Source organism: Crassostrea angulata, chromosome 10 (assembly GCF_025612915.1).
Source record: "Crassostrea angulata isolate pt1a10 chromosome 10, ASM2561291v2, whole genome shotgun sequence".
Taxonomy (NCBI): domain Eukaryota; kingdom Metazoa; phylum Mollusca; class Bivalvia; order Ostreida; family Ostreidae; genus Magallana; species Magallana angulata.
In genome coordinates, this window is record NC_069120.1 from 14,203,255 (window position 1) to 14,217,478 (window position 14,224).

At 33.0% G+C, this 14,224-nt stretch overlaps 1 protein-coding gene across 2 annotated transcripts in view; it reads left to right on the forward strand.

Moving 5' to 3' along the window:
* The window catches only part of LOC128164645 (uncharacterized), a 37,548-nt gene that overhangs the window by 6,975 nt on the left and 16,349 nt on the right, over positions 1-14,224 (forward strand). The window contains exons 2-15 of one of the 2 annotated variants that reach the window (XM_052828595.1): positions 2,391-2,746; positions 2,850-3,410; positions 3,522-4,082; positions 4,192-4,755; positions 5,359-5,925; positions 6,203-6,766; positions 7,210-7,773; positions 7,992-8,558; positions 9,460-11,999; positions 12,129-12,398; positions 12,517-12,695; positions 12,868-13,035; positions 13,242-13,418; positions 13,616-13,743. In XM_052828595.1, the coding sequence (XP_052684555.1) occupies positions 2,391-2,746; positions 2,850-3,410; positions 3,522-4,082; positions 4,192-4,755; positions 5,359-5,925; positions 6,203-6,766; positions 7,210-7,773; positions 7,992-8,558; positions 9,460-11,999; positions 12,129-12,398; positions 12,517-12,695; positions 12,868-13,035; positions 13,242-13,418; positions 13,616-13,743 (7,766 nt within the window). The remainder of the gene's footprint in view (positions 1-2,390; positions 2,747-2,849; positions 3,411-3,521; positions 4,083-4,191; positions 4,756-5,358; positions 5,926-6,202; positions 6,767-7,209; positions 7,774-7,991; positions 8,559-9,459; positions 12,000-12,128; positions 12,399-12,516; positions 12,696-12,867; positions 13,036-13,241; positions 13,419-13,615; positions 13,744-14,224) is intronic. The other variant, XM_052828596.1, reaches the window with a different exon arrangement.

A 14,224-nucleotide genomic window follows, 5' to 3' on the forward strand; every position in this document is an offset into this window, starting at 1 on the left:
GTAAGGTATAATTGAATTTTATCTGATAAGTTATTATTGTGAAATTAAACAAAAACCTACTTTCATTTTCGATAAACAAGAATGAGAGTAAGGTGGTGGACACGCTTTGGCGGATCCAAGTCAGGGATAGTCTCGATCAAAATATATACTTGCAATGAAATATTTTTGAATGATTACGTATAGAGTGAATATAATTACTGTGAGTCTATTTAGAGAATATGAAAAAGTTAAGATTTGAGAAATGTTGAATAAATGAAATAAGTCATTGCGTGGGCCCTGAGATATATAAGCGAGGTTAAACCGGATGCTATGGGGAAAATTCAGTCTGCGCATGAGCTAGTCTGGTTCCTGTGCGTAATGGGTTGCTTAGGGAACCAGGCTAGCACATGAATCGGGATCAGGATTCCATGCTATATGCACACATAAGTTCAAAGGCGCTGTAATTGTAAAGTTGTCAGCAAACAGTGCAGAAACAAAGAATTCCTTTTTAAGAAATGATCGGCATATGATATGAACTGTCAGTATTATGAAATAAGTTAATGTTATGCCAAAACTACAACAGGCATCAAATAGCATAATTTGCAATGTTTTGTTGTTTTCCGAAAACTTCCCGATTAAGAATTTTTAAGCATTTAAGTATGATTGAATCATTATGTGACTGTATATAATAGATGACTGAATAATTCTGTCACTGTATAAAAGTTAAAATCTCAAGAAAATTACATTAAAATATGAAATTTATTTACTCAAAGCTGTCACTGCATAGTTAACAAAGTAGTACAAAGCGTAATGTTTGCGCAGATAGTAGAATTCGCCGAATGCCTGATACTATACATGCAGTCTTCATTAATAAAGATCATAATTATTTTAGAGGTATGAACCTAAACTCTGAGATGAAAAGTCAGGGCTATACATATATAATACAACGTACAAATTCAGTGGTTAAAAGTAGGCGGCTAGAGTCGGAGGAATCTCAGATAATCTTAAGACTTTCATGTTTTCGTTGGAAACACATGCATATGGTCCACGTATTGCAGTCCTTTTTTAAAGGACAGCAACTTGTTTCGTTTCTTTAGTAGGCGGTTTTAGTTTTGATATTCATTCGCTTGCAAAGCACGACCTCTGGTGAGAATGGGATAGAACTTTCCAGAACGGGGTAACCAAGAACGCGGATTGACTAATTAACGAAAAGAGTAGGACGAGTTTATCATGCATCGCGGGCAGATACATTGGATCGGACTTCGATTAATACAAAAAGTTAATCAGTAAAATGGAACAATTAATACGATTTTAGTAATAATAGAAAGAACTTTCCAGAACAGGGTGCCTAGAAACGGGTTGACCAATTGACATCATGGCAGAAAGTGTAGGGCAAATTAACCATCGGCTTTGACCAGCTACTTTGAATCTGACAACTTTGGATTAAAATATGCATGCAAATGAATAATAATGGAAAACCTGGCGTGTTTTAATTTGAATTCATACATTTACATACCACGAAAGATTGGTTGTACACCTTAAACATTAATGAACAGATAAATGTATTCTACGTCTATATACTGTCAATCGCAACTTCTCGGGAAGTTGCAATTGCTATACTGTATGGATAAAATTAATGATATATGCATAAAACGGAAAAGTTTAATGCGGATGCCTCCCCCCTCCAGATTGTTTTTTTTTTAATCTGAAATTCTTATTTGCGACGGCTATAGAAATTATATTGAAAATTGACCTAAAGAACCAAATTTAGAAAGAGATTCACTAAATACTTATTCACTGGTTTGAAATAAATACATGTAGAATAAAAAAAGCTGCAACAAACCGGATTAAGGCCACGTACATGTACATGTGTATATTATCCATTTCAGTTTAGATTTTTCATCCCTGTCCGCTCCTCTAAATATCCACCAATGTATTTTTTTAAATTTCAGTTTTAAAGGATTAAGATAAGGAAAAATTTGGACAAAGTGTATACAAAAATGAAAAACAAAATATGGTTCAACATATTAAGCATTATATTATAATAATGTGTAAAGTGTTAATTCCCGCGCTTGCGCGGGGGTATCATCTAACTAGTATTTTACATAATTATAATGATGAATAAACTGAAATCAACACCAATCACGATTTCATGTAACATTTAAACGGAAGTGTAAATAACTTTATTAGAAACCAAACCATTTTAAAGGCATATACTATGTAACATTTTGCCACTACAATCTCTTTGTTTGGAATTATACATGTACAATCGTAATTATTTTTTAAACTATACATTGCCATTTTTATCATTTATATTATAATTTATTTTTTTTTTGCTTAAATGGAAAATCATTTAATGATTATAATTTATCTATTAGACATATGTAACATTTCTTAGTTTATGTCTACAGTTGGAGCACTGGAATTAATGTCGTTTTCGCTGGTCACAACAACATCTTCCTATACGCTCGTCCCAGGGGGTCACATTTCTTTCCAATTTAAGTACGAGTTTGATCAACCGAGAAATTCATCTTCAAATGCCATTGTCGTAACCTTCCAAGCACTGATACGGTCTGTGATGATTGATAATTCGACAGCTGTAATTGATGACACGGGACAAACCATTAATTTTACCATACCGTCTGCGACGTTTAACGTACACGGGTTTGGAGACCACGCCTGTAGATTTACCCTCTCATCCAACCCTTCAGACACACAAACTGTCACTACCACGGTGTCTTATGAGGAAAAAATATCATCTTTACAGGTTTGTACAGATATTTGAAATAAATAACAATACATTAGGAAATAACATGCCTGTTAGGTATTTTGACCCTTTTTGCGTTATTCGGTAAAATCTTCTATTGTAGATAAGTTGCGACAACTTCCAAACGGTAGGCATCCCAACAAATGTAACACTTCAGTTGCAATCAGGCTCCAACATTAACCTGGCGTGGTATATTAATGGACAAAGCACAACTACAGGTTCCAACAATGGTAATGGAGAAAGACAAATTCAAACATCTTTGTCGTTAAATCCTATTGGCCAAGTCACGATATCTGTCAACGTCTCTAATTCGGTATCGAGTGCGAATGCCACGAAAGTTGTGAACAACTTCTACCAAATCAATGGTTTCTCAGTCAGCGGGACTCCAAGTACCCTGACTTCTGATTCAGTGATAACAGTAAAAATAGCATTGGGGGCCAATTTACCACAGGGACAACTCTCATTGCTAGTTTTGTACGGCGATGGAACTTCAGATACTCAAAATGTATCCTCTTCACAATCGAATCTTCAGACCGGACTAAACTTTTTTCATCGTTTTACCTCACTTGGGTCACACCAGATTACTTTGAAAATTACATCGCCAATAGACTCCAAAATTTATAATAGTACCATCATTGTTTATGATCCAATATCAACAGTCCAAGTAAGTTGAAATGATGTTTTATGTGAAGTTTTATACATGTATATATTATATTATATATTGCATATATATTTTGAAGAACTTGTAACATAATTTCGCTCTAATCTACAATAGGTCGAGTGTTCACCCTTCCAGAAATTTGGAAGCCCAGTTGACTTTAATGTCACACTACCTACAGGTTCGAAAATACAACTTTTGGCGTATATCAACAATGTATTCAAATTTAATACAAGTTATGAGACTCATGGAATGTACGTTATAAACCATTTGGTGAATGAAGTTGGAACCGTGTTTACGTCTGTTAATGCATCTAATCCTGTGTCTGAAGCGTATTACAATTTCACATTCACAAATCTTCATGCAATCAATGGTTTTACACTCAGTGGAGATGAAACTATATTAAATTCAGATGCTTTTATTACCTTAATGTTAGCAAGTGCATCAAATTTACCACAGGGAACGTTAGAAGTAGTTGTAAATTTTAATGATTCTATGCCTGAGTTAGTGACACAGATTTCTTCAGAAAACGAAACTTTGCGAACTTCTGGTATACAATTTAAACGTTCATTCAGTAGTGAAGGCAATTACTCTGTCAAAGTACAGTTGACGTCACCCGTTGATGTTAAAACGTTAACAACTCTAGTCCAAGTCATGGAACCAATAAATAACATTCAGGTAAGGCAAACGAACATGCAGAAATAAATAAACTTACTGTTTATCAGATCAAAGTCTGGAAAATATAAGTAATATACATTATTTATGACATTTATCTGTTTTCATTTAGATATTTTGCGACCAATATCAGACATATGGAGCACCTGTTCATGTTACTGTCAACATAATAAACGGATACAACGTAAACATAAAATGGCTTACAAACGGAAACATAATTAAACAAACGTTTCATTCGGGGAAGGGAATAAGAACAGTTACTATCGACTTCAACCCAACCCTAACAGGTGAAGTCAATATGACTGCTCTAGCCTTTAACGGTGTATCAGAGGCTTCGAGTTCATTGGTATTCCTTATCTACTATGCTATCAATGGATTTTCTCTTCAAGTCCATCCATCAACTATATATAAAAATGCTAGTATTTACTTGGTGAGAGAAAGCGCAGCAAACAGTCCACAAGGGCCCATTTCTGTATCTGTGCAGTATGGTGATGGGAATAATACTTTCCTTAGTATCGATGCAGATAACGCTTCATTCTTGGATCCTGGTTATCTATTTGTTCACCATTATTCCGTCGAGGGACATTACGATGTAGTTGTTAATATTACATCTCCTGTTGACCAGAACGTTTTTACTAAAACAATAGACATCATCGAGCCAATTCATAATATTTCGGTAAGAACTTGTACATTTTATCTTTGAAATTATTTTTTTTCTTCTATAAACACGTTGGTTTGAGAATAATAGATAAAATAATCAAATGAATAATGTTAATAATGTTTAATGAAGACAATTAAAAGGAAAGAAACTTATTTTTATTTCTTCTAAACATTATCATTGAGTGTTTCAAATACAGTTTTTTGTTTCCAACCCTCGTATTTCTAAAACATTTTCATAGATGTGATTTCTTACATTTTAATATTTGTCTAGTTTCATAAAATGAAATTTTTTACATTCTATAGTGACTGTATTCTTAAAATTCGTTTTTCCCTAGATCATAATGGATAAAGTCAATTTGTTTAGTTTTTATTTGGGTTATTGTTTTTGTATCAGATATTTTTCCAAATAATTATAAATTTTCTTTAAACAGTCACGTAGTTAATTTATCAAAATTATTTTATTCATATTTAGAGTTCCTTTTTATCCTTAGATGAGTTTATTGTATGGCAGTGTTGTTATATTCCCTTTGAATTACTAGATCCCAATAGTTTCAAAGATAGATCCTTGATCCTCTTAGTGTCATACATTATATGTTAAATCACCTTGCTTATTTTTTAGGTCTTGTGCTTCCCTGAAAATTACATAGTGGGATACAATATTGTTATAAATTTAACAATTAACGATGGTTTTAATGTAGAATCAAAATGGTTTGTAAATGGTCAAAACAAATTTACAATACCTCATTCAGGAAAAGGGTTCCGAGTGTATTCGGACATTCGACCATATGATGAGCCTGGAACACTTCAGATCTTAGTAAATGTTAGTAATTCAGTATCGTACTCCGTGGATTCGGTAACGGTATATAATTACTACAAAATCGAAGGTTTTCGTATATACGCTAATCCAGGAACGATTTATGAAGATGCGAGTATTGAATTAAAGTTAACTTCTGGAAGTCGGCAGCCCCAAGGAATGATAGACTATATTATTGACTTTGGAGACGGCAACAGTACTTCCGGAAAAGTACTATCTTCAGATTCAAATTTCATAAATCACGGACTTTCATTTAATAAACGGTATTTTCATGAGGCAATTTATAGATTAGTAGTCATATTAGTTTCTCCCATCGATTCCTCGAATTTAACATCTGAAATTAAAATTGTCGAGCCTATTCGAAACATAACAGTAAGTTTTTTTGTATTTATTATTACTACTTTATTTACTTTATGAATTTGTAAAATGACCTTATTTCCTTTTGTTGTTGTTGTAGTTTTTTGTCTTCACAACCGCTCTTAATTTTTTTAATGAAGTTTTTAATATTTAATATTATATTTCTTTGTCAAATGAATTTAGAGTTTTTAGACATCATCTAAACCTTCAATATTTAGTGTTTCAAAATCTATAATGAAAATTATAAAATGAACAAAACTCATAGATCTAACATTACTGATACGTTAATTAGTTTTGGACAAAGAAATACCATGAAGTCGGGGAGTTTCTGGTCATCCAAGCAAACCTGTCCAAAGGTTTTAACGTCACAACAACTTGGAAAATTGGATCTGCACTCTCAAACGTCTTGATTCATGAAGGCACGGGAGATAGATACTTTAATATTACCGAGTCAATTCTTGAAAAAGGTGGAATAGACATTACTGCAAATGCAACCAATATAGTTTCCCAAGAAGCACACTCATACACTACATATTTTTATCATCGTATCAATGGAATATTCCTGGTAACTAATGTGACATCGACAGTTCAGGCCGCGACAATATACCTTAAAACGGCAAATTCAACACAAGTACCTCAAGGGCTAATTGATGTCATGGTCGACTTTGGTGATGGAACCAATGATAGTACAACGTTAGACTTGTCATCGAAAGTACTTATAGACCAAAACGTACCATTTACTCATCTATATCAATATGTTGGAAATTACACTGTGACTGGAACACTTACATCTCCATTAGGAACTGAAGTTATTACCTCAGACGTTGAGGTCATTCAACCAATTTTTGGAATTGAGGTGACGTTAAAAATATTTTACCATATGCATATAAATAATGTTTTGTTTTTGCAAATCACGACTTGTGATTTCTTGTGACTGTCCCAGGTTACATTTGCCTCCTTTTTAAACGGTTTTGACCGAAAATACACTTGCCTGTCAAGTACAATTAAAATCGATATGAAGGGAAACATCCAAGATTTCTTCAGTGAAACTTAATATATTTTTATCCGGAGATGTTAACATAAACGAAAAGAAATTTCTTACGGGGGTATATAATGGTAATTATTTACATCTTTTCTCCATTTGGGATAACTCGGAACTGCTCGCCCAATTTTTAGACGTTATAATCCGGGTGTTTTCATGTCAACTGCAAAGCAAAATCTCCATAGATTTACTAATTTTGTTCGTGTATAATCGACAACCAAAAAGAACTCACTGTAACAATTGCAACTTTTTTTCAGTTTGAATGTAAAAAGTATTTAGAAGTTGGAGAAGAATTGGTTATCAATGCAACTCTGTTCGGTGGTTGGTGTGTAATTACGGAATGGAATATTGGAACAGGCGCACCTGTCGAGGTCTTTGATGATGGAAACGGAACTCGACATTTCCAAATTCGATACAACGTGACTGATATTGGCGCTATTACGATAACTGTGAATGCCAGGAACGAAGTTTCTCATGCATTTAACTCCACTGTTGTCTTTTATTTATACCCAGTAAACGGGTTTCATATTTCTCATGGAATTTATTCAATTTTGGAAGATGCTGAGATATTTTTGAATTTGTCCACTTCAACAAAAATGCCTATGGGACAGATTGAGGTCACAACCGATTTTGGTGATGGAAATAACAATATAACTATACTTAACGGAAGTGATGACACCATCATTACCAATGGACTTCTGTTGAAACACCCTTTTTCCAGTGCTGCAAACTACACTGTCTCCATTACATTGACTTCCCAGATAAATTCAATTCAGATTTTGTCAAAACTTAGAATCCTTGAACCTATATATGGAATAGAGGTAAGACTGTGCTTCATATGTATAAATTATATATATATATATATATATATATATATATATATATATATATATATATATATATATATATATATATATATATATATATATATATATTGCTATTTCATAACAATGGGTAATGATTATTTTAGATACCAAAAAATGATTTTTAATGTCGATGATTTTCACCGGATACAGTATTATTTATCGTCTCTTTATAGTTATTGTGTCCAGAATATATAGAAGTTGGAGAAGAAATACAAATTCAAGCAACTCTTTTAGGAGGCCATGATGTAACAACAGAATGGATTTTCGGAAACAGATCAAAATTAGAAATGGATCATTATGGAAACGGTACACGAGAATTCACGGTAATCCATAACGTTTCTGGAAGCGGGGAAGTAAATATCACAGTACATGCATACAGTCCCGTGTCTGTAAGATCAAATTCAACGGTTGTATTCTTCTATTATGAAGTAAATGGATTTCTTATAGAAGGTCCTACAACACTCTCAAATAATGATTCAACCAATGTAACCATACGGCTTGACTCAAATGCCCTAACTCCAATGGGCGATATAAGCATCGCTGTAATGTTTGGTGATGGCAATACAACAGTGATATCGATTGAATCCAGCAATACCAGTCTTTTAAATCCTGGCTTGCTATTCACTCATATGTATATGACCTTTGGAGATTTCATGATAACTGCACAAGTAACATCGCATATCAATTCAGTAAACTATACAACAAGCGTAGAACTGCTTGAACCAACAAAAGGAATAGAGGTAAGGTGTTTTATCATTAATTTTTACTTTATTAACTAGACTTTGACCCGTGCGTGCATGGTTTGACATTGCATATAATATCGGACATTTACTAATACATCGACACACTATATTATTGACATTTACATAACCAAGCTTTAATCCTAGAAAAATGCTATTAAGAGGGGTGTGCGGCCATCTTGTAAATTTGAGGATATCAATGTAAACATTTCTTGAACTGGCTTGTTTCTGCCCGAAACTGGTCAAAAATGTTGCCAAAAAATATAAAAGCAATAAATATGAAGTAATACATGTCATTTTGTTTAAAAAGTATGCATACAAGAACGGGGCAATGCACTTTTAATCACTCAGAACAGCTGTCGAACTGCACAGCTACATACTTAATTTGAAGAATTTAAAATCTGAAAAAATATGAAGGGAATCATTGGTGTCCTCTCTAAAATCGGTCTATTATTTTAATATAGTAGTATAGATTCATTGTAAAGAGGTTCTGATTAAAGTTCTCCCTGCGTCTGTCTTTTGATATATTTTGAGTAAACATATTCAAAATCTAACTGAACAACAGGTAAGGATGTAACTTGAATTTGTATACTAATATAAATTTTGTAAATAGGGTTAAATGGTTAAATCTTAACTTGGAAGACTTTTCCAAAACACCTCAAAATGCGTTGTTGTTGTTTGGTCACAATTATTACGAATAAAGTTGAATGTTAAAATTTTGTAATACTAATTAATTGCTGTAAGAATTTTTAAGTATATATAGGTACTTGATTCAAGTGAACGATGTGACTTTCTGAAACCCCTTTACACTATTTTTTTTTAGATTATATGATAATTGTGTTATATAAGTGAAATTCTATTGCCGGTATATTTAAAATTGATCATTTTCTTTCCATGGCAGATTTCTTGTCCTTTGTACAACATTGTTGGAAATAATTTGCCTGTTTCGGTAAAGATACTTTTCGGAACAAAACTTCAATTGATATGGACATTTGGTAAGAACAACACGGCAGTTCATGAGAAAATCGGTTCCGGTGTAAGATCGGACAATTTTTACCAACCTATCCAAGACAATGGTGAAATAAATATTACTGTAGAAGCTCTCAACAAAGTTTCGTCTGTTCGAAATTGGACTATATCTTACTACTTTTTTGAAATTAATGGATTTTACATCGAAAACAATTCTACAGTTCAAACTACTGAAATAGCTTCAATATTTTTAAAATTATCATCAAGTGCTACACAACCACAGGGAGTTGTGGATGTTGTTTTATTTTTTGGAGATGGAAATGAAACACATTTTAACATATCCTCGGAGGATTCACTTCTACTCACCCCTGGTATATTTTTCGATTATGAATATCCAATTCAAGGTGTATATCATTTAAATGCAATTTTGACATCTCATGTAGGAACAACAAGTACATCATCTTATATTCATATTTGGGACAAAATCAATGTAACGCTCAACTCTTCTACTATTGTCAGGGTAGGAGAAGAGATAGTGTTTGAATTTTTAAATGTTCCTAATTCAAATTTTCTCTATGAAATACAGTACGGAGACAATGAAACAAAAAATAATGTCAAAAGTGATCTATACCGTAGGTATGATTTTGATACATGGACAAAGAAGTATACATCGCCAAATACATATACAGTGACATTACGAGCATGGAATCCAGAATATGAACACACTTTCACGTACCAAATTTTGGTCGAATATCCTTTAGTTGATGATTTTATAATATTATGGCCTAAACGTGACACTATACCTATTCCGGACGGAAAAATGGAATTTATCTTGAATGTATCATCTCCATCTCCTACACCATCTAACGTATTCTGTACTTTTAACTACGGACATGGCGAGGATAGTCATGGTAACGTATCTGTGACTTTAGGTTTTGACATGCCAGTTGAAAAGAAATATGTATTCAAATCAAACGGCTTAAAAAATGTCACATTCTTCTGCCAAAACTCTGTTAGCTCAATTTTTAAATTTTCTGAAATAAATGTCCTTACGTACACCCTAAATGATTTAAAAATTCGCTATGAAAATCCAGTAAATATGAACATGACGTTAATGGCTCGAACTCCGACTGATGATAATAGACATCCGTATCAAGGAGCGTCTATTCCAGTAGTAGTCAAATTTGACTTCCTTTTACGTGATTGTTCTCGACTTCCAACGAACATGCTAATGTCGTGGAACTTTGGAGATGGAAGTTCAGAAGTTGTAAACTCAACAAAACTTTATCAAACACACCAGTTCAAAACTCGGGGTATATTTAACATAGTTGTGGATATAAATGACGATAATAAAGACACGAAAGATACACGGAATCTCGTTTTGCAGACAGGAGTATTATCATTTAAAGTAAGTCCTAGCCAGGGAGATTTACGTTACACGGTATTCAATATGACAGCAGAGGGCTTGCTTGGTGAGGACGCAGAATATGTATTTGATGAAGACTCACAGGAACTTAGAAATAATGAGAAAACAATTGTGTTTGACAATGTAACAATGATTTCTGCAGCTTGGAATCTGGTAGAATATGACACATTTGGATATTATATACCTAAAATGATTGGATCGAATGGAACTCTAGTTGAAATAGTGTATTTAGACAATCCAGTTATTGCTGATTTAAGCATTGCCAGAGATGAATTGAGATTAAGTGTACCAAATTCGGTTCTCTTGCCGCCTGGTTCAGTGGAATACAGATTAAATATTGCGCCTGGCAAGTATGATTACCGTCCCTTTGTTTTTTGTACAGTTAATACTGGGGACGAAGTTGATCGATCTTTGAATAGTGACTTGTATAACATTACTTCTTCTAATCCATTTGTTTATAGCTACAAGTACGTTGCTCTTGGTTCTCCGGTTGTTAATATCACATGTCATAACACATTATCTACGAGAACATGGACAAAACCAGTGCTTGTTCACAATGAATGTTTTGAGGTAAAGGGGATTTTTGACAGACAGTACTCAATGGTTGAATTTCCTATGCCGGCGTGGACGTCCGAAAACTTTTATATTTCAAACAGAATGGCAATTCCTTCACAAACATCGTGTGGAAGTGTGTCACCTGTTTTTCATTGGGCGATGTTTAAAGTGAATGAATCGGGGATTGTCGACAATAACAATAAGCAACACGGCATTGAGTCCATTTCTGGTACTCTTTTTATCAAAGCAGGTACTCTTGAACCTGGTCTATACTACTTAAATCTGACAGTTGATCTGTCGACTACACACCTATATGAATACATCTATATCAAATTCTCAAAACCACAGCCATTTGCGTATATCGTAGGCGGAAGTAAGACAACGATGAGACCATCTATTTATATTTTGCTGGACGCACTAGAAAAGTCCCACACTGCCAACAATGGTTTTGGAAATACTAATGGATTAACCTTTAGCTGGATTTGCACAGAGTAAGTGTAAACAAACTATGACATTTATTTGTGATAATTGATAAATAAAATATGATATGTACAAAAGAAAAGAGATCACAAATTAAACCAACAATAAGTTGATTGCATATATATAATATCCTTTTAAAGCACAAGTGATGGGTCATTCCTTCTGGGAGCAAATGCATCTTTTGGCGTAAGACTTAATGACACCAATGTAACAACAACCCCAATGACGTCCTCATCTAGCAGCGCTTGTGGGTTACAAAATTTTTCAAGTGGTGTGGCTAAGTTGCCTTTTAATCAGGATGTTGGTACTGATATAGCTGTAACGGTGACAGTGTTTGATCAAACTCTTCAGGATGATTTTACACAAGTGATAACTGTAGTCAGTACAGAAACTCCAGAACTTGCTATCAAGTATGTGTATTTATTTTTGTTTGTTATATTACCATACATGTCAAACTAAGTTTTTTAAAGAAGTCAAATTAATAAAATGAAAACTATTAAATCAAAATTTCTCTTTGACTTATTTTAGTTGTTCCTTCAACTGTGATACAAAAGTTGCGATTCGAGCAAAAACATCCTTTATGGGATGGTGTAAGAGTTGCGAAATGGAAAATTCTACAATGAACTATGAATGGAGATTATTGGTAAAGAGAGCAGATTTTTCGTCCTATGAAATAGTACACGACTTTTCTAGGAACACAACAACAGGTAAGAAAACTATATTACAACAACAACAACAACAATGACGGAATTTAAAACAGCTTCTGTTGAGTTTAAACTTTAATGCATATTGAAAATTGTAACTTTTTGTTAAATGTAAGTCTTACTTACAAAATTTTTTATATAGTAAACACATATTCATTATTTTAATATCAAACAGATTCCCAGTCGTTGGTTATTCCTGAGAATTTCCTAGAACCAGGTGTAGAGTACATGTTGATGTTGAACGCCAGTTACCTTGATCAGGATGGGTCAGCCGAAGTATATGCAAAATTTTCCACAAATTTCCCTCCATATAACGGATTTTGCAATTATACAGTCGAAACTGGTAAGTGTTAAAAGTATCAATGTTTTGCATGATAAAATTGAATAATATATACTCTGTACAATATTAAAATGCATAAGATTTAACAAAAAGTATTTTAAAACAATAAAAATTTGATACTGATCAACGGGTTTTTTTAAAAATACATTCAAAAACTTCATTAATTATTTAACAATGTGCATTTATTTAAAACTTGTATTTCACTACAGACACGCCACTGCTCAGCATTTTTTGCAAAAACTGGGCAGACGAAGGATATGAAAATGACCAAAACTATAAAAGAGATCTTAAAGCTAAGCGACCTCTTATATATCAATATGAAACAAAAACAAAAAGAAAAATGACTCATGGAATAGAAGAAGTTGTCAATATAATATACAGAGGAAGTAAGTTCAAAAATGTGTATTTAATGTATTTTATCCTCTGTCAAAGGTTTTTTGGTGTATTTCAATTTTGAAATTTCAATTCAGTTTTACTTAAACTTTTAATTTTCATGAAAATTTTCAAAAAAATGTAATGCCACATCTACTTCCAAAAAGTTATCAGTAATGTGTATTTTTTAAATATCTATTTTTTGTTTCAGGCGAAAGTTCCATAGATAAAGAATATATACAAATAGGGGACAGTACCTATGAATATCATGTATATTTTATTGTAAAAATATTTGATCTTTTTGGAGATTACACAGAAGTACAATCGGGAGAATTTTTGGTAAACCTTTTCTTTTTTAACCTTAATAAGCATAAATATCTATGTTTAACTTGCTTTTTACATTCTGCGTTAGTGTAATATCTACTTTTAAAAGAATGTCTTAAATATTGCTTTCATAACATGACTGAACTGAGTTGTTCGTCTAATTTAGTTACATGTACTTAATCCATACATCATGTTTTAAGCGTAAGTAGGCTTTTTTGATCAATATTTGTTGTCGTCGTTTTCATTAAATTTTTCATATTTTCATTATTTCCAGAAACAGTGGGACAATTTTATCGATACTCATTACAAAACATCCTTAGACTGAAAAGCCACGTCCTCTTTCAAGGGTTAAGGGAAAATAATTTATGCGTACACTCGTTCTCCAGGATGGGTCATGTTTTCAGTCAAATGACATTTGTATACATATGTAACCAGTTTACTACACAGGACTTGTCACCCGTATGAGTAATGTCAATTATAACAGTACTATTGGAAT